Here is a 24,526-nt window from a genome sequence, read left to right as displayed (position 1 = left end):
TGTGAGCTCCTGAGCTGTTATTCTCATTCCCACACATAAAGCCTGAGTGATTCATTTACTATCTGAGGGATCTGAGGCGTTGTCACTCACCATGGCAGACACCACCCTACTGAGGTAGACAGGGTCAGCGCGGTGAAGGTAGTCCTTCTGCCAGTTCCTGCCATGCTGCGGGCTGACCTGGAGCAGCTTCAGACAAATATCCAGAATCTCTGGCTCGTACTGCATAGATATAATTTTTTTGGAATATATATATTTTTTTTTAATCTACGTTATACATTTTTCATTTATGTAATTATTTTGTCAATTTATGTCATTATTTCTTAATTTATGTAATAGATTTTTCATTTCTTCCTTTATTAATTTATTTTTAGTCATGTATGTTGTCATGTCAAGCCTTTTTGCAGATCTCTTTGGAAAATATGTAAATTGACTTTGAATGGTATTGTAAAATGTTTTGAAGCTGGTCAGGAGATGCTCACCTGATCGAACGACCAAGGTCTTGATTCAAGGTTTTAGGGGTCCCCATGTACAATAAACCAGAGTCATTCTTTACATATTCCTCTCTCTGGTCTTCGAAGGGAATGTGCACTGCATCCTCTGGAGGGAGAAAACTTTGATTACTTTAACATGGGCGGCAGGTAGCTTAGTGGTTAAGAGCGTTGTGCCAGTAATCGAAAGGTCGCTGGTTCTAATCCCCGAGCCGACTAGGTCAAAAATCTGTCGATGTGCCCTTGAGCAAGGCACTTAACCCTAATTGCTCCTGTAAGTCGCTCTGGATAAGAGCGTCTGCTAAATGACCAATTATTATTAACATCAAACATGGAGTATATATTTGTATCGTATAGTACTGGTACTTAGTTTGAAAATAGATCGATGTAGAAATTACCTTACCTCTCCACCGCAATAACGGAGGTAGGATTCAAAATGGCCGCCATGCATCACCAAGGTGATCACACTTAGTAAAGCACTTTTGATGAAAGGCACTGCATTAATGCAGTCCCTATTAGCATTTCCATAAATATTATTATCCTATCTAATCAAGATTAAAGTTTACACTAGACTGAAGGACAATCTGTGTTGGGGTAAATTCCATTCCATTTCGTGTCTTGAATCATAATTTCTATTCACTTTCATATTGCTATGAAGCGAAATGGACTTGACCCCAAACCTGGCTACATCAATACATTTAATCATAGGAGCGGGTTTAAGTTGTTCTGTAGATTAACTCACCATGGCACCAGGGGTTGCAAAGGAGGATGAAGTCTCCCACCACGTAGCCCTGCTGACCGTGCTGTGTGAGCACGTGGAGCTGAATACTGTAGAGCCCTACGGAGGAAGAGGCAGGGCTGGATATGTACAAAGAGGGAGATTTGGGGTTCAGGCCTTTGGTGGTGAAGTAGGCGCTCCATTGGGAGGGGGATCCCTGCTTGGAGAAGGTGACGGGGAACTCCACGTACATCTGACCTGTTGGGGAAAAGGAATGAATATGGATCAGATAACGCAACGCACACCACCACTATTGTCTCCTTAATCCTCATGAATGTGTATACTTTAGCTTTCTACAGAGTTAAATACATCATCCACGCTCTGACAAGAAATGTCCTAACCAATTATTGACTTGAACAGTATGTATGGCAGTGTACCTAGGAGGACTCTGAACACCAGGGTGTCAGTTTGTGGGTTGAAGGCTCGTCCCTTGAGGAGCAGGGTGACTTTGAAGGGTGCTCCTCTCCGCACCACCAGGGTTTTAGAGCTGAACCCCTGGGTCTTGTGGCTCTCATGGTTGCCCTGCAGTTCCAAGTTGACAAATTGGATAATCAATTCTGGAAAGAAAGAAACATTGGGCTTTTGTCAATGGAATACTGAAAACATTAATGTGAGTAAAATGCAGAGATCAGAAACTACATCAAAATGAAGCAATACCAAGGTGTTCCTTTTTGCTATTCAATAAGATATCTCATCTGAATAGTAAATTCTACTTAGCAGTGCTAAGAACACATGTAACAATTCCATCTAGAATATATATATATATATATATATATTATATATATATTTTTTTTTTTTACAGATAATAAAATCGTTCAGTTGTGCATGATCATTTACACTAGAATAATTTCAAGGGATTATAAAGGATTATAAAAGCATACTGATTCAATTGTGGTGTCAAGAGTTCACAGGTGTGCAATGTTAAACTGCCTTGAAAGTGTTATTGCGGATTGACCATGTGACCACAAACCACAGCTTGATAGCTGAGTAAATCTGAGTTGTGACATAACCCACCAAAGAATCATACCACTAAACTTGTAATGTCACAGGCTGATAATTTAAGTAGTCTAAAAAGAAAATAGTGTAGTGATAGTCGTAAGAAACAACCTAACGATAAGTATAACAAAAGCAGTATCTCACCTTCCATTTGTGTGTGCTCCGGTTTGAAAGATACACTGTTTTAATGATATGGGGAACACTTTCCCTCTCCACCTATTTAAAGTCTCCTCTGCCCCACCCACAGGAATGTCTGAACAATTACTGTACTGGGTGTTTGCAAGCGGATTTACTGGTTTCGCCATTGATCACGGACAAGTTTTTAATGTGACATTTATGTGATCGAATATGGAAAGTGTTGAACAATAGTCAAGGTCATAGGTGTGTTCTTGCGTAGATGTCTTACCAATGTGCATGTTTAGAATGTGAGTGACTAACAGGACCAACCCACTCAGAAGTATAGTAAATCCCAGATAGCAAGATATGTTCCCCCGCTTGCTATTTACCGCTGGCGCTACGCCCAAAGCCATACATCCATACCGCCAGCAGAAGAATTAGCCACTCATGACATGATTTGCATCTCCGGAGGTAAGTCCCCATTCAGAGGACCGCTATTAGCACTTGGCAGACCGCTTTTGCGTCTCTGGCGTTTAGCCTCCGTTCAGAGGACAACTAGGGAAGCCACTTAGCCATGAGATAATTCCAAAGACAATAGCAAGGATTTTCTCTAAGCTCAAATTCGGCCTGCCACCTTCCAGCTAACCACAGCCAGCCAGAGGCTGCAAGCTATTTTTGTTGTTTCTATAAATACCTTATATTTGTTGTGATTTTAATTAGATTTAATTTATTTGCCAGTTTAAAAACACAATACAACCACACACGTGGACATAATCCATTTACAATCATTGCTGATTACACAAAAGGTGATAGGCCTACATCTAATCATTTATTGTTTAAGTTAATGATAAAATGATTATGCCCAAAAATAGCCTACATTTTTACCGTTGATTTAATATAGGCTACTATGTATTTGAGGCACTACAAACGGTTCCTTTCTAGCAATAAATGCCACTTCCTAAACTACCTCACCCACTTGAAGAAAAGTGTTGATCACAATGTACAGTAAGTAGGTGGGTGCACCTCTTAAACCCACAGAAGAAGCGGAAAAGCCTCAACATAACGTTTTTCGAAGCTACCATCCTCCATGGACATCACTAGTTACCACAGCCACAGAGTCATAAACCCTGCCTATTTCTATAAAACTACACTGAACAAAAATATAAACCAACATGCAACAATTTCTAAGATTCTACTGAGTTACAGTTAATATAAGGAAATCAGCCAACTGAAAGGAATTCATTAGGCCCTAATCTATGGATTTCACATGAGTGGGAATACAGATATGCATCTGTTGGTCACAGACACCTTTAAAAAAGGAAGGGGCGTGGATCAAAAAACCAGTCAGTATCTGGTGTGACTACCATTTGTCTCATGCAGCGCGACACATCTCCTTCGCATAGAGTTGATCAGGCTGTTGATTGTGGCCTGTGGATTGTTATCCCACTCCTCTTTTGGTGGGAACTGGAACACGCTGTCGTACACGTTGATTCAGGGCATCCCAAACGTGCTAAATGGGTGACATGTCTGGTGAGTATGCAGGCCATGGAAGAACTGGGACATTTGCAGCTTCCAGGAATTGTGTACAGATCCTTGCAACATGGGGTCGTGCATAATCATGTCGAAACATAAGGTGATGGCGGTGGATGAATGGCACGACTTTCCTGTAGCTCAATTGGTAGAGCATGGCGCTTGCAACGCCAGGGTTGTGGGTTCGAGTCCCACGGGGGGCCAGTATGAAAAATGTATGTACTCACTAAAAACTGTAAGTCGCTCTGGATAAGAGCATCTGCTAAATGACTAAAATGTAAAATGTAAAAAATGTTTTATGGACCTCGCATGGGCAAGTTGCAGCGGAGGGTGCAGAGTTGGTGGCCGGGGTAGTGGTAGCCAGGTGGAAAGCATGGCCATCCGTAGCAAAATGCTTGTTGAAATTTCTGTTTGAAAAAGTTAGCCTTTGCTTTCCTGACTGCTTGTGTATATTGGTTCCTAACTTCCCTGAAAAGTTGCATATCGCAGGGGCTATTTGATGCTAATGCAGTACGCCACAGGATGTTTTTGTGCTGGTCAAGGGCAGTCAAGTCTGAGGAGAACCAGGGGCTATATCTGTTCTTAGTTCTGTATTTTTTGAATGGGGCATGTTTATTTAAGATTGAGAGGAAATTACTTTTAAAGAACAACCAGGCATCTTCTACTGACGGAATGAGATCTATATCCATCCAGGATACCTGGGCCAGGTCAATTAGGAAGGCCTGCTCGCTAAAGTGCTTTAGGGAGCGTTTGACAGTGATGAGGGGTGGTTGTTTGACCGCGGACCCGTTACGGACGCAGGCAATAAGGCAGTGATCGCTGAGATCCTGGTTGAAGACAGCGGAGGTGTATTTAGAGGGTAAGTTAGTCAGGATGATATCTATGAGGGTACCCATGTTTACGGATTTAGGGTTGTACCTGGTAGGTTCGTTGATAATTTGTGTGAGATTGAGGGCATCTAGTTTGGATTGTAGGATGGCCGGGGTGTTAAGCATATCCCAATTTAGGTCACCAAGCAGTACGAACTCTGAGGTAAATGGGGGGCAATCAATTCACATATGGTGTCCAGGGCACAGCTGGGGGTTGAGGGGGGTCTGTAGCAAGCGACAACAGTGAGAGACTTATTTCTGGAAAGGTGGATTTTTAGAAGTAGAAGCTCAAACTGTTTGGGCACAGACCTGGATAGTATGATAGAGCTCTGCAGGCTATCTCTACAGTAGATTGCAACTCCACCCCCTTTGGCAGTTCTATCTAGATGGAAAATGTTATAGTTGGGGATGGAAATTTCAGAATTTTTGGTGGCCTTCCTAAGCCAGGATTCAGACACTGCTAGAACATCAGGGTTGGCGGAGTGTGCTAACGCAGTGAATAACTCAAACTTAGGAAGGAGACTTCTGATATTAACATGCAAGAAACCAAGGTTTTTACGGTTACAGAAGTCAACAAATGATAGCGCCTGGGGAGTAGGAGTGATACTGAGGGCTGCAGGGCCTGGGTTAGCCTCTACATCACCAGAGGAACAGAGGAGGACTAGAATAAGGATACGGCTAAAGGCTTTAAGAACTGGTCTTCTAGTGCGTTGGGTACATAGAATAAAGGGGGCAGATTTCCAGGCGTTGTAGAAAAGAATCAGGGCATTATGTACAGACAAGGATATGGAAGGATATGAGTAAAGTGGAGGTAAACCTAAGCGTTGGGTAACAATGAAAGAGATAGCATCACTGGAGGCACCGATTGAGTCGGTCTCCGCGTGTATGGGGGGTGGGACAAAGAAGCTATCTAAGGCAGGTTTAGCTGGGCTGGGGGATCTACAGTGAAATAGTACAATTAGAAATAACCGAAACAGCAATAAGCAAACCATATTGACATGGGAGAGAGGCATAAAGCAATCACAGGTGTAATTTGAGAGAGCTAAGACAACAGCTGGTAATGGCGACACAGTTTGGGCTGAGGCTAAACATAAACAGGATGCGGTACCGTAAAAAGGTACAGTCCAGCAGGCATCAGCTGTATAGCTGAGTTATCATAAGGTCTGGTGAACAGCAATAGGATAGTTCGGAGGTAGTTCGGGGGCTACTAAAGCACTAGCGAGCAAGAGGCCATGGCTAGCGTGTGCTAGCGGGCCGGGGCTAGCAGATGGAATCTTCGTGGTCGACGTTGTAACGGGAAGCCTGTTGTAACCACATCAGATTATTTCGTCGGCAGACCAGTCGTGTTGGATCGGCGGGGCTCCGTGTCAACACTAGGTGGTCCCGTCCGGTTGACAGAGAGGTAGATAGCCGATAGATGGGCCTAGCTCAGGATGATTAGCCAAACCACAACGTCCATTTTGTTGCAGCTAGCTGGTAGCGATGAATCCGGAGTTAAAGGTCCAGTGATTCAGTGATTCCGGCAGAAAAACTGATATGTTCTGGGTCGATAACGCGCTGTGCAGACAGTGCAGACTGCCCAAATAATAGTCCAGGCTAGAGCTGGCTGGTAGGTGGTGCAGGCCACGGACAATGGTGAAAAACCGCTAACGGTAGCTAATAGCAAGTAGCTAGTTAGCTGGCTACTCCCGTCCGGTAGACCGAGAGGTAGATAGCTGGGATATGAGCCTGGCTCTAGGCTAGCTCGAGGCTAACTGGTGCTTGCATCGGGGGCAGTGGTGATTAGCCAAACAGCAACATCCATTCGGTTGCGGCTAGCTAGTTGCGATCCGGTGATTAATGTCCAGTGATTAAATTATTCCGGCAGAAAAATCCAATATTCTGGGTGAAATACCGCTAACTGTGGCTAATAGCAAGTAGCTAGTTAGCTGGCTAGCTAGTTTCAACTGGAGATTCTAGATAAAAGGTAAGTCAATAATAGAATCCGTTCCACATTGAGTGAGGCGGATTGTAGGAAAGTATATTTTGTAGAAGGATGAAAAGTCTGATAGGGAAATATGTACGAAAAAAATAAAAAAAATAAAAAGGCTATTTACAGGCTATTTACAGACACACGACAAAAACAGGACTGCACTGCTACGCCATCTTGGATGGCGTAGCAAACCATCACACCACCACAACCATGCTTGACCTTTGGTATGATGTTCTTACTGTGGAATGCAGAGTTTGGTTTTCGCCAGGCATTACTGGAACCATGTCGTCCAAAAAGTTATACTTTTGAATCATCTGTCCATAGAACGTTCTTCCAAGAGTCTTGATGATCATCCAGGTGCTTTTTGGCAAACTTGAGTCAACTTTTTGGACGAGATGGGTCCCATTATGCCTGGCGAAAATCAAACACTGCATTCCACAGTAAGAACATCATACCAAAGGTCAAGCATGGTGGTGGTGGTGTGATGGTTTGGGGATGCTTTGCTGCCTCAGGACCTGGACGACTTGCCTTAATAGAAGGAACCATGAATTCTGCTCTGTATCAGAGAATTCTACAGGAGAATGTCAGACCATCCGTATGTGAGCTGACACACAATCAAGTCTACATTCCTTCTTGTGGGGAAATGTTGTCATGAAACTTTGTCAAAGTCTGGCATTCTCTGGATTTATGGTGCTTTCAAGACAACTGGGAACTGGGAAAAAAACAAGGTTGAATCATGACGTCAGTGATCTTCAGGTCGGAGCTCTAGAAAAAGGTCAGAGTTCCCAACTTGGAATTCCGAGTTGGATGACCATTCAAAACGTATTTTCCCAGTCTATTTTTGTCTTGAAGTCTGAGATTTCCCAGTTCCAAGTTTCAAGTTGTTTTAAACGCGGCAGAAGTCATGCTGGATTGAGAGCATGGCCAATGTATTCAACCTTTTCTGGCCCATGGTGTTGCGTCTGAATGTTTATCCTTTTAAGCTTGGAAAAGAGACCCTTAAACCCAGACTTGGACCACACACTCTCTCCACCGAATAGCAAGCAAGGGAAGCCAAATAGTGATTGCTTTGCAACGCTTGCAGTTAGCCACTGATTCCTTCCAAACTCATAGTTGAATTTGCAATTTCCAACTTGTGTAATGTTTATGTCCAATGGCCGATGAGCACCGATACGTTTTATCTATAATTTTTGAAAAGGATTTGCCAGTAGATTGTCGACCTGATTCATGATGATGACTGCTTGTCTAGCTTGCTAGCTAAGATTTTGAAAGTATGACGTTGACATGATCAGTCCAATCAAAAATACAGTAGATATAACGTGATTTGATGTAATTTTATCTGTGGCCAATGACATTGAGCCTTCTTGGATAGGCACTTCTAATATAAATCTATGGCAGCACCCAAGGGGGCTTGAACTGCCTAGCTCTCCCTGTAGATTCTGCGGTGACGTAGTGTCCCCATGAGTTACAGAACACTGAGTCAATCACGGCGCAACTAGAGAAGATTACCAACGCGCGTGTGTGGTGTGTGTGTTCATAGTTTACAATTAGTTTATTAATGCTTATTCATGATAGTTATTATAAAGTCTTACCGATTTGATATTAGCATTTGATTCATGACATCACTTCCTGTTCGACTCACCTTTGGTGGGTTTGTAGTCCCCTGTGATGTTCTGAGGCCTTGGTGAGCCTATGGTCTTGGTGACGATGAGGGAGCCAACTCTGTGTCTGTGCTGGAGCTCAGCACCTGGCCCTGTTTCACAATGACCGTATGGACGTCAGCGTTCACCGCAGCATACACAAAGGGGATGTCGTAGACCAGGTCCACACGCCTGTCTCTGATAGCCTTCACTGGGGCTGGGCCACAGCAGAAGATTCCTAGGAGGGGGAAATATATGGTAGAGGTTTAGAACTAGAAGCAATAGCAGCTGTACTCTTTGGTTGATTCCAGTCTGGATGATGTAGAACGTGTCCTAAATAATATAACAGGTAATAATTATACATATATTTATGTCTGGTTATCAGTGTTGGTGGCGGCTGACTGTGATAAGTGCAGTTTCCAAATATCATAAAAACTAAAATAATAGTTTTTTACTTGTTATTTATGTATGGGTTTTCAGTTTTATTTAATCTAACTTATTATGGAGTTTCTATTTAGTCTGTTTTGACTCTGACCTCCGCTCCTCTCCTGCGGGGTTGGATCCAAAACCTGCCACCCATCAAATCCTGCACCCAGGTCTGGCCGGGTCATCCAACACTCCACCCATACATGGAAGTTCCTGAAATGGAGGACAAAACAGCACATTTTAATACCAAAGACAGATTGATTGATTTTTACATGCAATTACTTACATTTTACTTAGAATACTTATTGCTATCATATAATCTACTTTCATATTATTTAATCTACAAATAATATGTATTATTCTAACGAGTGGTAATGCTGTAGACTAGAGTCTTTACTGTGAGGTAGTTTCTTGCCCGTCTCAGAGTAAAACTCCTCGATGACCAGGTTGCCGTTGGTGTCATGGGCTGAGTTGAAGTTGGTGATGACACGGGATGGAATGCCAAGAGCTCTCATGACTAGCAACAGATAGAAATACAAGGATGAAGAATTTGTCAATGATTTGACCAATGAGTTCTTAACTATTTATATTCCTAACATAAATTAGACAATCTTCTTAAAATATTCCATTACGATTGTGCCATGATGAACATACACAGAAATTCAGCTGGAAGTGACATTATTGAATATGCATAGATAAAACATTTTACAATACATACATTTCCAACATATTCATTACCTGTGCACATCACAGCAACAAACACCCAGCACTGGCTGTACTTCACTGGGCTGAACATGGACTTGGCCCATTGTCTCAAAATGTCTGCACTTCCTGTCCACCTGGAGGGGTGCACCCCGTTCTTGAAACTGCTCGACCAGTTCCCTCTCAGGACCCCTCGGTCATTCTCACAGTTGATCTGATAGAGAATAACACAATTATCTACCCAATATTCCCTCTAGGGTTCACCAAAGTTTATCCAGTAACCATATATTTGACAGGTAAATACAGTACCTGGTAACAAGGTACTTGCATGGTCATTTGTTCTAGTCCAAAAGTTAAATACTGAGTACCATTTATTCAATTCGTATTCTAGTAGTAAGATGACTCAGCTGCATAGATACAATCGTTTTTAATGGCCTTATCAATCAAGCTCACTTCAACCTTCATTGCTTGAACTGCAATACATTACATTGCGTGAGTATATGATCAGTATTATAGACTGCCAGTCATTTCAAACCAGGAACTGTTTTGTGAGCTCCTGAGCTCTTATTCTCATTCCCACACATAAAGCCTGAGAGATTAATTTACTATCTGAGGTATCTGAGGCGTTGTCACTCACCATGGCAGACACCACCCTACTGAGGTAGACAGGGTCGGCGCAGCGAAGGTAGTCCTTCCGCCAGTTCCTGCCGTGCTGCGGGCTGACCTGGAGCAGCTTCAGACAAATATCCAGAATCTCTGGCTCGTACTGCAGGGACAGAAAACATTTAGAATATTGATGTATTCAAAAAATCTTCAGTTATAAATGTTTAATTTATGCAATTATTCAGTCAATTCATGTCATAATTTCTTCATTTATGTAATAGATTTTCATTTATTCATTTATTTATTTTTTGTAAGGTCAAGTATTTTGCAGATCTCGTTGGAAAATGTGTACATTGACTGTGAATGGTATCATAAAAATGTGAAGCTCGATCAGGAGATGCTCACCTGATCGAACGACCAAGGTCTTGATTCAAGGTTTTTAGGGGTCCCCATGTACAATAAACGAGAATAATTATTTACATATTCCTCTCTCTGGCATCCTCTGGAGGGAGAAAACTTTGATTACTTTCACATCAAACATGGAGTATATGTTTGTATCGTATACTATTATTACTTACATTTAAAATTGGTAGATGTAGAAATTAGGTAGGATTCAAAATCGCCATAATGCATTACCAAGGTGATCACGGAGTTAGCACCACACTTAGTAAAGCACTTTTGATAATAGGCACTGCATTAATGCCACCATTATAATTTCCATAAATATGATCCTATCTAATCAAGATTAAAGTTTGCACTAGACTCAAGGACAATCTGTGTTGGGGTAAATTCCATTCCATTTCGTGTCTTGAATCAGAATCTGTATTCACTTTCATATTGCTATGAAGCGAAATGGACTTGACCCCAAACCTGGCTACATCAATACATTTAATCATAGGAGCGGGTTTAAGTTGTTCTGTAGATTAACTCACCATGGCACCAGGGGTTGCAAAGGAGGATGAAGTCTCCGACCACGTAGCCCTGCTGACCGTGCTGTGTGAGCACGTGGAGCTGAATACTGTAGAGCCCTACGGAAGAAGAGGCAGGGCTGGATATGTACAAAGAGGGAGAGTTGGGGTTCAGGCCTTCGGTGATGAAGTAGGTACTTCGGTGATGAAGTAGGCACTTCGGTGATGAAGTAAGCACTGGTTGAGAACACCGCCGCTAATGTCTCCTTAATCCTCATGAAAGGGTATACTTCATCCATGCTCTTACAATAAATGTATGCACCAGTGAGGTCAAGTAAGTAATTAAAAATATGTTTTTACACAAATACTTAATGGCACAAATATGGTCACTTTTAATGGTACAATTTGTGTTTGCAACAAGAAAACAAAGTGCACTTCTGAACATATTTATATTTAGGTTAATATTTAAGCGTAATGCGTAAGCAAGTATCCATTGACACGCCTTATCCACCTTTCTGACCACATCAAGCAAGAAGTGAGAAGGGGAACTATACAGGTATGGTCATGTTAGACTTCCAGAGAGCGTTTGACACTGGGGACCATGATATTCTTCTGATGAAACTGAAATACATGAGTTTAAATGATGTAGCAGTGAATTGGTTTAGGTCTTATCTGACCAACAGAACACAAGTATGTAATGTTGGTGATGTTCTGTGAGTGGCTAAAGAAATATCCTGTGGAGTGCCGCAGTGAACAATTTTAGGGCCTCTAATTTCTTATATATGTGACCCGTTTCAGGAAACTAGGCATATGTCGCGGGTCACTACTTCACAGGAGAGCCGTTTGAACATGTCACGCCCTGGCCTACAGAACTCTAGCTAGTTTGGCCAGGGTGTGAATATTCTAGATTTGTATTTCTATGTTGGCCGGTGTGGTTCCCAATCAGAGGCAGCTGTCGCTCGTTGTCTCTGATTGGGAATCATACTTAGGCAGCCTTTTGGCACTGTCTAGTTGTGGGTTCTTGTTCCGTGTAAGGTTTGTTGTGTTGTACCTTTGGATTTCACGTTTCGTTTCCTTTGTTGTTTTGTCGTGTGTTTACCGTTAATAAACATGTGCGCATAAACTACAGAACATAAACGTTTACTTTCTTTAAAAATATATATATTTTATCAAAATGCGTTTTGGGGCCGAAATGCCTTCTCGAACATTTCATGTGCCTTAATAACAAACTTGTATGCCATCTGTAAACATGAATAACATTTTTAAATTATGAGCCTAGTTGGTTTAGCCAAAGAAAAAGACAGCAACCTTCCCGCTAGCCATGATTGGCTGAGATAATGAGTTGGCTGGACATTCCGAGAGATGAGTTTACATTGGTCTGCCATATAGTACGCGTCTGTCTACGTGAGCTGGTCAGTATGTCTAGGTAATCCTGTCTAAAGCAGGTTTTAATTTTTTTTTATTGTGTATTAAAACTGCGTAAGTGTTGCTCTCCACTTACTGGAGGACTGAGTTTTGAAATCAGTGGAATTCGAGTATGATAGCTAAGGAGATGGTGAAAACATCTGTCTCTGGATTACATCTTCAAACTAAGGGCAACCATGGCATCCGACAGGAGACGCGTCCATCCATGAATGATGTATACGGGTAAGATAGTCTAGCTAGCTACAGTGGGGAAAAAAGTATTTAGTCAGCCACCAATTGTGCAAGTTCTCCCACTTAAAAAGATGAGAGAGGCCTGTAATTTTCATCATAGGTACACGTCAACTATGACAGACAAATTGAGAGAAAAAAAATCAAGAAAATCATATTGTAGGATTTTTTATGAATTTATTTGCAAATTATGGTGGAAAATAAGTATTTGGTCACCTACAAACAAGCAAGATGTCTGGCTCTCACAGACCTGTAACTTCTTCTTTAAGAGGCTCCTCTGTCCTCCACTCGTTACCTGTATTAATGGCACCTGTTTGAACTTGTTATCAGTATAAAAGACACCTGTCCACAACCTCAAACAGTCACACTCCAAACTCCACTATGGCCAAGACCAAAGAGCTGTCAAAGGACACCAGAAACAAAATTGTAGACCTGCACCAGGCTGGGAAGACTGAATCTGCAATAGGTAGGCAGCTTGGTTTGAAGAAATCAACTGTGGGAGCAATTATTAGGAAATGGAAGACATACAAGACCATTGATAATCTCCCTCGATCTGGGGCTCCACGCAAGATCTCACCTCGTGGGTCAAAATGATCACAAGAACGGTGAGCAAAAATCCCAGAACCACACGGGGGGACCTAGTGAATGACCTGCAGAGAGCTGGGACCAAAGTAACAAAGCCTACCATCAGTAACACACTACGCCGCCAGGGACTCAAATCCTGCAGTGCCAGACGTGTCCCCCTGCTTAAGCCAGTACATGTCCAGGCCCGTCTGAAGTTTGCTAGAGTGCATTTGGATGATCCAGAAGAGGATTGGTAGAATGTCATATGGTCAGATGAAACCAAAATAGAACTTTTTGGTAAAAACTCAACTCGTCGTGTTTGGAGGACAAAGAATGCTGAGTTGCATCCAAAGAACACCATACCTACTGTGAAGCATGGGGGGTGGAAACATCATGCTTTGGGGCTGTTTTTCTGCAAAGGGACCAAGACGACTGATCCGTGTAAAGGAAAGAATGAATGGGGCCATGTATCGTGAGATTTTGAGTGAAAACCTCCTTCCATCAGCAAGGGCATTGAAGATGAAACGTGGCTGGGTCTTTCAGCATGACAATGATCCCAAACACACCGCCCGGGCAACGAAGGAGTGGCTTCATAAGAAGCATTTTAAGGTCCTGGAGTGGCCTAGCCAGTCTCCAGATCTCAACCCCATAGAAAATCTTTGGAGGGAGTTGAAAGTACGTGTTGCCCAGCGACAGCCCCAAAACATCACTGCTCTAGAGGAGATCTGCATGGAGGAATGGGCCAAAATACCAGCAACAGTGTGTAAAAACCTTGTGAAGACTTACAGAAAACGTTTGACCTGTGTCATTGCCAACAAAGGGTATATAAGAAAATATTGAGAAACTTTTGTTATTGACCAAATACTTATTTTCCACCATAATTTGCAAATAAATTCATTAAAAATCCTACAATGTGATTTTCTGGAGAGAAAAATTCTCATTTTGTCTGTCATAGTTGACGTGTACCTATGATGAAAATTACAGGCCTCTCTCATCTTTTTAAGTGGGAGAACTTGCACAATTGGTGGCTGACTAAATACTTTTTTTCCCCACTGTACATTTTCAGATATTACGCGTTTCTAATTTTGACAGAAAGAGCCATTTGCTTGGCTAGCTATGGCCTAATGTTAGCTAGCTAACATTTAACCTGGTTGGTTAGCTCCCTGCAGATTCATGCAGGGTAGTAAAGTCATCAGCATAAAGCAGGAGTTTGCACTTTACTGTAGCTGGCATATCATTGACATATTGTCAATGATATGCCAGCTACAGTAAAGTGCAAACTCCTGCTTTATGCTGATAACTTAGCCCTACTGGTATCAGGGAAGGATACGGCTTACATAGAGGATGGCTTGAGTAAGGAATTGCATTCTGTTAAAGATTGGTTGATTGACAACAAATTCTTGCTACATTTGGGAAAAACTTAATTGATTTGGTTTGGCTGACAAGTTATATACTGAACACAAATATAAAAACGCAACATGCAACAATTTCAAATATTTTACTGAGTTACAGTTCCTATAAGGAAATCAGTCAATTTAAATAAATTCATTAGGCCCTAATCTATGGATTTCATGACTGGGAGCACAGATATGCATCTGTTGGTCACAGATACCTTAAAGAAAAATGGGCCTCACAATGGGCCTCAGGATCTCGTCATGGTATCTCTGTGCATTCAAATTGCCATCGATAAAAATAAATTGTGTTCGTTGTCCGTAGCTTATGCCTGCACATACCATAACCCCACCGCCACCATGGGATACTCTGTTCACAACGTTGACATGAGCAAGCCGCTCGCCCACACAACGCCATACACGATGCCATACACGATGCCATACACGATGCCATACACGATGCCATACACATGGATTTGCAGTTGTGAGACCAGTTGGACGTACTGCCAAATTCTCAGAAATGACATGGGAGGTGGCTTATGGTAGAGAAATTAACATAAAATTATCTGGCAACAGCTCTGGTGAACATTCATGCAGTCAGCATGCCAATTGTGCACTAAAAGGGATGTAAACAAATGTGTGCACAAAACTTTAGAGAAATAAGGTTTTTGTGCTTATGGAAAATATCTGGGATATTTTATTTCAGCTCATGAAACATGGGACCAACACGTTACATGTTGCGTTTGTATTTTTGTTTAGTGTAGATGAACTGTGCAGGCAACGACATTGAATCTAAGACAAGCGTAACTTATCTTGCTGTGTCCCTGGATCAGTCTCTTTCTGGAAATCTGATTGCTACTAAAATCCTTTCTAAAATGGCAATCAAACTGAAAATGCTATATCGTAACACTAGTGTCAAAGTTAAGAAACTGCTCGTCTCAACCTTGATTCAGTGTCACTTTGATTACACTTGCTCCGCCTGGTATAGTGGCTATTAAAAAACCTGAAAAATAGAATGCATGTGTTGCAAAATAATGGTACATAGTGAATGTTCCTCCTAGGACCCACATAAGGGTACAGGAGTTCCAGGAGATGGGCTTGTTGCCTTTGGCGTTGTCGTGGCAAAATTACAACTTTTGTTATGCACATGTGCTGTATGAGCCTTAAACCTGTAAATTTCCAACTGTCTGTTTGGAGGTCTTGTAAGAAGAAGCTGGTATTTTTCCACTCTGCCTCTGTTCAACTTAATCACACGGTCAAGAGAAAGAACCTGAGAGTGACCACAGTGTCTCAGTCTATCCTGTTCTTCTCATATATTTCAAGGGCACAGCTGTGTGGAGATATGAGGTGAACAGAGGCTGGCTTGAACAGAGATGAGTAACGGAACTAACGTTATCACTTGTTTGTGTGCTATGACCCAATACACATAGCCACAAGAAGAAAACAAGGTAGCTTATAATGCCCTGAGCTGCCTGGGAGGGGTGGAACCAGCCATGACTAAGCATTTATAGGTCTACTATAGAAGATCTCTGTCTCTTTCTGTATGTCGGAGCTCTAGGTCCAACACTCAAGAGTGTGGGGTCGACCAGCCTCATTATTGCAATAATTAATCGATAACAAATAAAGATGATTGTTTGAAGAAATGACAGTCTCTCTCACTTCATTAGAATTTCCACGACAGCGTCCAGAGTGGACCAACTTAAACTCAATTTTATGTTTGACATTAAATGATCCTGCCCCAGGGTTTAAAAAACAACAACACAATGATATGTATATAACCAGCACAGATACAATACCAGAGCTAGTGTTTTGTCTTGTGAAATCCCAAGTGTAAACAGTTCTGCGAGGAGCACTTTTGTCTTTACAGGCATTTGTCTATGGAACAGCCACCCCTTGGAGATCAAGCAACGGAAAATAAGAAATAGCTTTAAAAAGCAGGCAAAGGTTTTCATTTGGACGAGGTTGTCTAAGAGAAACCACTCCACTGCCCCCTTGTGTCCCCTACTGCTGGTCAGGTTGTATTTATTTGAAAGAAAGGGATAATGTGCAATACATTTCTTATTTCCTAGGTTAGGGATGATGTGCAATGATGATGTGCAATGAATGAATGTTGTTTAAGGTTAGGGAAATGTGCCACTTTTTAGGATGTCAATATAAATGAATCTTGTTTGTAATTTTGTCATGTGTTATTTGTTTTTACCATCTAAGGACCACTTTGGAAAGTGTTTTAATTAATACTTTTAAGTGCTATGCTCTGGATCCACATTGTACATTTTGTTGTATACAGTTGAAGTCGGATGTTTACATACACTTAGGTTGGAGTCATCAAAACTTGTTTTTCAACCACTCCACAAATTTCTTGTTAACAAACTATCATTTTGGCAAGTCGGTTAGGACATCTACTTTATGCATGACACAAGTATATTTTCCAACAATTGTTTACAGACAGATTATTTCACTTATAATTCACTGTATCACAATTCCAGTCGGTCAGAAGTTTACATACAATATGTTGACTGTGCCTTTAAACAGCTTGGAAAATTCCAGAAAATGATGTCATGGCTTTAGAAGATTCCCTGTCTTAGGTCACTTAGGATCACCACTTTATTTTAAGAATGTGAAATGTCAGAATAATAGTAGACAGAAGGATTTATTTCAGCTTTTATTTCTTTCATCACATTCCCAGTGGTTTACATAAACTCAATTAGTATTTGGTAGCATTGCCTTTAAATTGTTTAACTTGGGTCAAACGTTTCGGGTAGGCTTCCACAAGCTTCCCACAATAAGTTGGGTGAATTTTGGCCCATTCCTCCTGACAGAGCTGGTGTAACTGAGTCAGGTTTGTAGGCCTCCTTGCTCGCACACACTTTTTCAATTCTGCCCACAAATTTTCTATAGGATTGAGGTCAGGGCTTCATGATGGCCACTCCAATACATTGACTTTGTTGTCCTTAAGCCATTTTGCCACAACTTTGGAAGTATGCGTGGGGTCATTGTCCATTTGGAAGACCCATTTGCGACCAAGCTTTAACTTCCTGACTGATGTCTTGAGATGTTGCTTCAATATATCCACATAATTTTCCTTCCTCATGATGCCATCTATTTTGTGAAGTGCACCAGTCCCTCATGCAGCAAAGCACCCCCACAGCGAGATGCTGCCACCCCCGTGCTTCACGGTTGGGATGGTGTTCTTCGGCTTGCAAGCCTCCCCCTTTTTACTCTAAACATAACAATGGTCATTATGGCCAAACAGTTCTATTTTTGTTTAATCAGACCAGAGGACATTTCTCCAAAAAGTATGATCTTTGTCCCCATGTGCAGTTGCAAACCGTAGTCTGGCTTTTTTATGGCGGTTTTGGAGCAGTGGCTTCTTCCTTGCTGAGCGGCCTTTCAGGTTATGTCGATATAGGTGTTTATACTTGCGTACTATTGTTTGTACAGATGAACGTGGTACCTTCAGGCATTTGGAAATTGCTCCCAAGGATGAACCAGACTTGGTGGAGGTCTACAATTTTTTTCTGAGGTCTTGGCTGATTTCTTTTGATTTTCCGATGATGTCGAGCAAAGAGGCACTGAGTTTGAAGGTAGGCCTTGAAATACATCCACAGGTACACCTCCAATTGACTCAGATTATGTCAATTAGCCTATCAGAAGCTTCTAAAGCCATGACATTGTTTTCTGGAATTTTCCAAGCTGTTTAAAGGCACAGTCAACTTACTGTATGTAAACTTCTGACCCACTGGAATTGTGATACAGTGAATTATAAGTGAAATAATCTGTCTGTAAACAATTGTTGGAAAAATTACTTGTGTCATGCACAAAGTAGATGTCCTAACCGACTTGCCAAAACGATAGTTTGTTAACAAGAAATTTGTGGAGTGGTTGAAAAACGAGTTTTAATGACTCCAACCTAAGTGTATGTAAACTTCCGACTTCAACTGTATATACACACACACTACCGTTCAAAGGTTTGGGGTCACTTAGAAATGTACTTGTTTTCCTTGAAAACATACATGAAATGAGTTTGAATAGGAAATATAGCAAAATGCATAGGAAATGTAGTCATGGACAAGGTCAGAAATAATGATTTTAATAGAAATAATAATTGTGTCCTTCAGACTTTGCTTTCATCAAAGAATCCTCCATTTGCAGCAATTACCGCCTTGCAGACCTTCGGCATTCTAGTTGTTAATTTGTTGAGGTAATCTGAAGAGATTTCACCCCATGCTTCCTGAAGCACCTCCCACAAGTTGGATTGGCTTGATGGGCACTTCTTACGTACCATACGGTCAAGCTGCTCCCACAACAGCTCAATAGGTTTGAGATCCGGTGACTGTGCTGGCCACTCCATTATAGACAGAATACCAGCTGACTGCTTCTTCCTTAAATAGTTATTGTATAGTTTGGAGCTGTGCTTTGGGTCATTGTCCTGTTGTAGGAGGAATTTGGCTCCAATCAAGCGCCATCCACAGGGTATGGCATGGCGTTGCAAAATTGAGTGATAGCCTTCCTTGTTCAAGATCCCTTTTACCCTGTACAAATTTCCCACTTTACCACCGCCAAAGCACCCCCAGACCATCACATTGCCTCCACCATGCTTGACAGATGGCATCAAGCAGTCCTCCAGCATCTTTTCATTTTGTCTGCATCTCAAAAATGTTCTTCTTTGTGATCCGAACTACTCAAACTTCGGTTCGTCTGTCCATTACACTTTTTTCCAATCGTCCTCTGTCCAGTGTCTGTGTTCTTTTGCCCATCTTAATCTTTTCTTTTTATTTGCCAGTCTGAGATATGGCTTTTTCTTTGCAACTCTGCCAAGAAGGTGAGCATCCCGGAGTTGCCTCTTCACTGTTGACGTTGAGACAGGTATTTTACAGGTACTATTTAATGAAGATGCCAGTTGAGGACCTGTGAGGCGTCTGTTTCTCAAACTAGACACTCTAATGTATTTGTCCTCTTGCTCAGGTGTGCACCGGGGCCTCCCACTCCTCTTTCTATTCTGGTTAGAGCCAGTTTGCGCTGTTCTGTGAAGGGAGTAGTACACAGCGTTGTACGAGATCTTCAGTTTCTTGGCAATTTCTCACATGGAATAGCCTTCATTTCTCAGAACAAGAATAGACTGACGAGTTTCAGAAGAAAGTTCTTTTTTTTCTAGCCATTTTGATTCTGTAATCAAACCCACAATTGCTGATGCTCCAGATACTCAACTAGTCTCAAGAAGGCCAGATTTATTGCTTATTTAATCAGCACTACAGTTTTCAGCTGTGCTAACATAATTGCAAAAGGGTTTTCTAATGATTAATTAGCCTTTTGAAATGATAAACTTGGATTAGCAAATACAACGTGCCATTGGAACACAGGACTGATTGTTGCTGATAATGGGCCTCTGATAATGGGCCTATGTAGATATTCCATTAAAAATCAGCAGTTTCCAGCTACAATAGCCATTTACAACATTAACAATGTCTACACTGTATTTCTGATCAATTTGATGTTATTTTAATGGACAAAAAAATTGCTTTTCTTTTCGAAAACAAGAACATTTTGAAGAGTCCGCAAACTTATGAACGGTAGTGTAAATATAAATGCATATTTATATAGAAAACATTCAATTTTGTAAATAAAAGAAAGTGTTAGAATGCTCCATTAGTTTATTCCATGTGGCATCACTCCTGTGACATCAGAAATCAGTACAGGACAAAGAATCTATGGTGAAACACAGTTTTTGGCCTGTCTAAATGTGACTCCGTAAAACCTTAATTTTTTCACTAAACAGTCAAAAGAAGACACTGGTTTCTGGACATGTTTATTCCAGTCATACTCATTGCTTCCTGTAGATACACCCGGTTTAAGTCTTCATTAACTATCCATAATGGATACATTTCAGGTGGTTCTTGAAGAAGTGGTGGGAAAGTTTGTCTTCTGTGTCGCTTTTTGTTTGTTGATCTCAGTACGATGCGTTTTTCCTTTTGGGTTGGTGACCGATGCTGGCATGACTACAGCTCGCAACCAGCAAACTGCCCAAGCCATCCATGAAGAACTCTAAAACTGACATACAGTGCCTTCAGAAAGTATTCATACCCATCTACAGACAATACCCCATAATGACAAAGTGAAAACATGTTTGTAGAAATGTTTGCAAATGTATTGAAAATACAGAAATATCTCATTTACATAAGCATTCACACCCCTGAGTCAATACTTTGTGCAAGCACCTTTGACGCAGCGATTACAGCTGTGAGTCTTTCTGGGTAGGTCTCTGAGAGCTTTCCACACCTGGATTGTGCAACATTCTTCAAGCTCTGTGAAATTGGTTGTTGATCATTGCTAGACAACCAGTTTCAGGTCTTGCCGTAGATTTAAGTCAAAACTGTAACTCAGCCACTCAGGAACATTCACTGTCTTCTTGGTAAGCAAGTCCAGTGTAAATTTGACCTTGTGTTTTAGGTTATTGTCCTGCTGATTATCCTGAAAAAAGCATACCCATAACATGATGCAATCACTATGCTTGAAAATATGTAGAGTGGGACTCAGTAATGTGTTGTATTGGATTTGCCCCAAATATAACAAGTTGTATTCAGAACAAAAAGCAAATTGCTTTGCCACATTTTTTGCAGGATTACTTTAGTTCCTTGTTGCAAACAGGATGCACGTTCTGGAATATTTGTATTCTGTACAAGGTTCCTTCTTTTCACTCTGTCAATAAGGTTAATATTGTGGAGTAACTACAATGTTGTTGATCCATCCTCAGCTTTATCTTATCACAGCCATTAAACTCTGTAATTGTTTTAAAGTCACCATTGACCTCATGTTGAAATACCGAGCGGTTTCCTTCATCTCCGGCAACTGAATTAGGAAGGAACCCTGTATCCTCAGTTTTCTCCAGCCATTAACCCTTTAGACCCCATTAGTTGTTTTAATTTATTTTATTTTTTTATTCACCTTTATTTAACCAGGTAAGCCAGTTGAGAACAAGTTCTCATTTACAACTGCGACCTGGCCAAGATAAAGCAAAGCAGTGCGATAAAAACAACAACACAGAGTTACATATGGGGTAAACAAAACATAAAGTCAAAAATACAACAGAAAATATATATACAGTGTGTGCGAATTTAGTACATTATGGAGGTAAGGCAATAAATAGGCCATAGTGCAAAATAGTTACAATTTCGTATTAACACTGGAATGATAGATGTGCAAAAGATGATGTGCAAATAGAGATACTGGGGTGCAAATGAGCAAAATAAATAACAATATGGGGATGAGGTAGTTGGGTGGGCTAATTACAGATGGGCTGTGTACAGGTGGGTAGTATATGGGGCTTTGGTGACAAAACGGATGGCACTGTGATAGACTACATCCAATTTGCTGAGTAGAGTGTTGGAGGCTATTTTGTAAATGACATCGCCGAAGTCAAGGATCGGTAGGATAGTCAGTTTTACGTGGGCATGTTTGGCAGCATGAGTGAAGGAGGCTTTGTTGCGAAATAGGAAGCCGATTCTAGATCTAACTTTTGATTGGAGATGCTTAATGTGAGTCAGGCACCTAGGTATTTGTAGATGTCCACATACTCTAGGTCAGACCCGTCGAGAGTAGTGATTCTAGTCGGGTGGGCGGGTGCAAGCAGCGTTCGGTTCAAGAGCATGCATTTAGTTTTACTAGTGTTTAAGAGCAGTTGCAGTTCTAGAATGCTGCTTTAGATTACTGAGAATTTTCAAGATAAAGCTCATTTTCTCACACATTTCAAACAAACAGACATAGCTTAAAAACAAAGAACATATGACAATTACAAGTTAACTTAGTTTTAAAGAGCACAACCTCTTTAATATGACACCACATTCATGTCAATAGGAATAACATTCATTTAGTCTTCCATTGTGTAAAGACACTCCTTATCAAAAAACTATTAACACTCAACACAACAAAAAACACTAGAGTATTTAAATTGTAGTAAATTAGACTAAATTACTCCCTTAATATGTACCAAGTATAATATATTTTACTTATAAATATTATTTACATATAAATAAATACATTATCCAAAATATGACCAGAGGACAATATTCAGAAAGTATTTCAAAACCCACACAAAATAGGCTATTTGATTGACCACGTTTCTTATATCTGTAACAATGTAAAAATGCAAACAACTATTCAGAGACTATTTCAAAATGTAGGTAACCTCTCTCAATAAGATTTAGTACAGACCAGGCCTGACACAAAATGTAGAAATAGTAGCCTACTTTGACAACAATTCAGTGAATGCAACAAGTATTAGACAGAGACAGATAAAGAGAGAAGATACATAACACAACAACTGTTCAGAGACAATATTTCACACTGTCACTTTAGTGTTTACATTTAGCCTACAACATGTCATTCAACTTCTGGAAGCACGGCCCCATCCATCGAAATGGCACAGAACACGTAGAGCACCCAAAGGCGGTTTCTACACATCTCCCACTCTTTGCCCTGCGTCCATTCCGGATGCATACCACACACCCTCTCTTGTGCCCTTAACTTCACCTGCTTTCAAATGAGTCACAACTCGGTCCACACGCCCTGGTGCCACACTCTTGGCTCCCCTCTTCCTGCCACTGTAGCCATATCACAAAGTGAATGCACAAGCTGCATTTTGAATGCCTTCAGGGAACAGCGCCTGCGGTTTCTGGGAAGGGGCCTTTGCAGGGTCCCCCACACAATGTACACATTTATGATGGCAATGTTGAGCATCCCCCAAAACCACATTTTTCTGCGTGTGCGTGCAACATTGCAATAGCTCCTCAGTTGGTAAAGATGGTCAACTCCGCACATTTTCTTGTTGTAATCCATTACAAGCTCTGGAACAGATATAAATTCCTACCACTTTTAAAAACAACTCCAAAACCCCTGCCACTGTCACTTTAGGCCCAGGCTGTGTGGTACAAGGGTGACTGGTGGGACTTAGGGCAGACACACGCCATGGAAACGTAGGCTCCCCTCTCAGGTGTGCTCTTCCTCCTTGTCTCCCTCTGCATCCTCGTCTCCCTCTGCTTCGTCCTCTCCTCCTCTTCACTCCTCTTCCTCTCTCCCTCCGCTCTCCTCTCCTTCACTCTCCCTTCCTCTCTCCCTCTACTCTCCCTCCACTCTCCTCTCACTCCACTACTCGCTCCACATCTCTATCCCTCCAATCATCTCTAACTCCTCTTCCTCCCTGCCCTTTGCTGTTGATTCCTGACTCTCCACACCACTTCCTTCGCTTTCACTGACCTAGAGGAACAGAGTAACAGAGGGAGAGGAGTGGAGCAACAAATATGATACAATTGTAGTCAGGAACATAATCTCTCTCTCTCTCTCACTCCCTCTCACACTGTCTCTCTCTTCCTTCCTCTCTTTCTTTTTCTCAACCATACACATACTCTCTTCCTAATAAGGGGTTTCCATAATAAATTGTGTGATGTAGTCTAGCGATCTAACGTCCATGGGAATGGAGAGGGGCTGAGTGGGGATGCCCAGCTCAGACACCAGGGTAGCGCCCATAAAGCTTTCATCGGCCCCAGAGTTGATGAGTACCCGAAGAGATTTCAACTGGTTCCACCACAGCAAGATGGCATGAAAGGGGGTGCGAGTAAGGGGAGAGGAAAAGTTATCCGTATGGCCCCCCAGAGTACTCGCTCCTACCGGTGAGCCTGGTCTTTTAGTGGAAAGGTGGACACAAAATGACCAGTAGTCCCTCAATACAGGCAACTCTTCATGTGAAGCCTGTATTGCCTTTCGGCTGGAGACAGCCTAGCTCTGCCTAGTTGCTATGGCTGAATCGGCAGACTTCGGAGACTCTCGGGGGAACTCGGGTAGCCTCGGGTTCTCTCGGCAACAGAGCCGTCGTGGACTTCCGGGATGCCTCGGAAGT

At 41.6% G+C, this 24,526-nt stretch overlaps 1 protein-coding gene across 1 annotated transcript in view; it reads right to left on the bottom strand.

The window, feature by feature from the left end:
* The window catches only part of LOC121574660 (protein-glutamine gamma-glutamyltransferase 2-like), a 37,009-nt gene extending 12,853 nt beyond the window's left edge, over positions 1–24,156 (bottom strand). Inside the window, 15 exon segments of the mRNA XM_045223331.1 lie at positions 91–219; positions 480–514; positions 517–597; positions 1,231–1,464; positions 1,644–1,823; positions 8,393–8,470; positions 8,473–8,628; positions 8,926–9,029; positions 9,195–9,333; positions 9,555–9,732; positions 10,156–10,284; positions 10,527–10,621; positions 11,024–11,226; positions 23,783–23,886; positions 24,094–24,156. Coding sequence (XP_045079266.1) covers positions 91–219; positions 480–514; positions 517–597; positions 1,231–1,464; positions 1,644–1,823; positions 8,393–8,470; positions 8,473–8,628; positions 8,926–9,029; positions 9,195–9,333; positions 9,555–9,732; positions 10,156–10,284; positions 10,527–10,621; positions 11,024–11,226; positions 23,783–23,886; positions 24,094–24,156 — 1,908 coding nt within the window.
* Positions 24,157–24,526: the final 370 nt, after the last annotated feature.

This window comes from Coregonus clupeaformis, chromosome 10, assembly GCF_020615455.1.
Source record: "Coregonus clupeaformis isolate EN_2021a chromosome 10, ASM2061545v1, whole genome shotgun sequence".
Taxonomy (NCBI): Eukaryota; Metazoa; Chordata; class Actinopteri; order Salmoniformes; family Salmonidae; genus Coregonus; species Coregonus clupeaformis.
The sequence above is the reverse complement of the archived record's forward strand: the minus strand, read 5'-3'. Positions and strand labels throughout refer to the sequence as shown.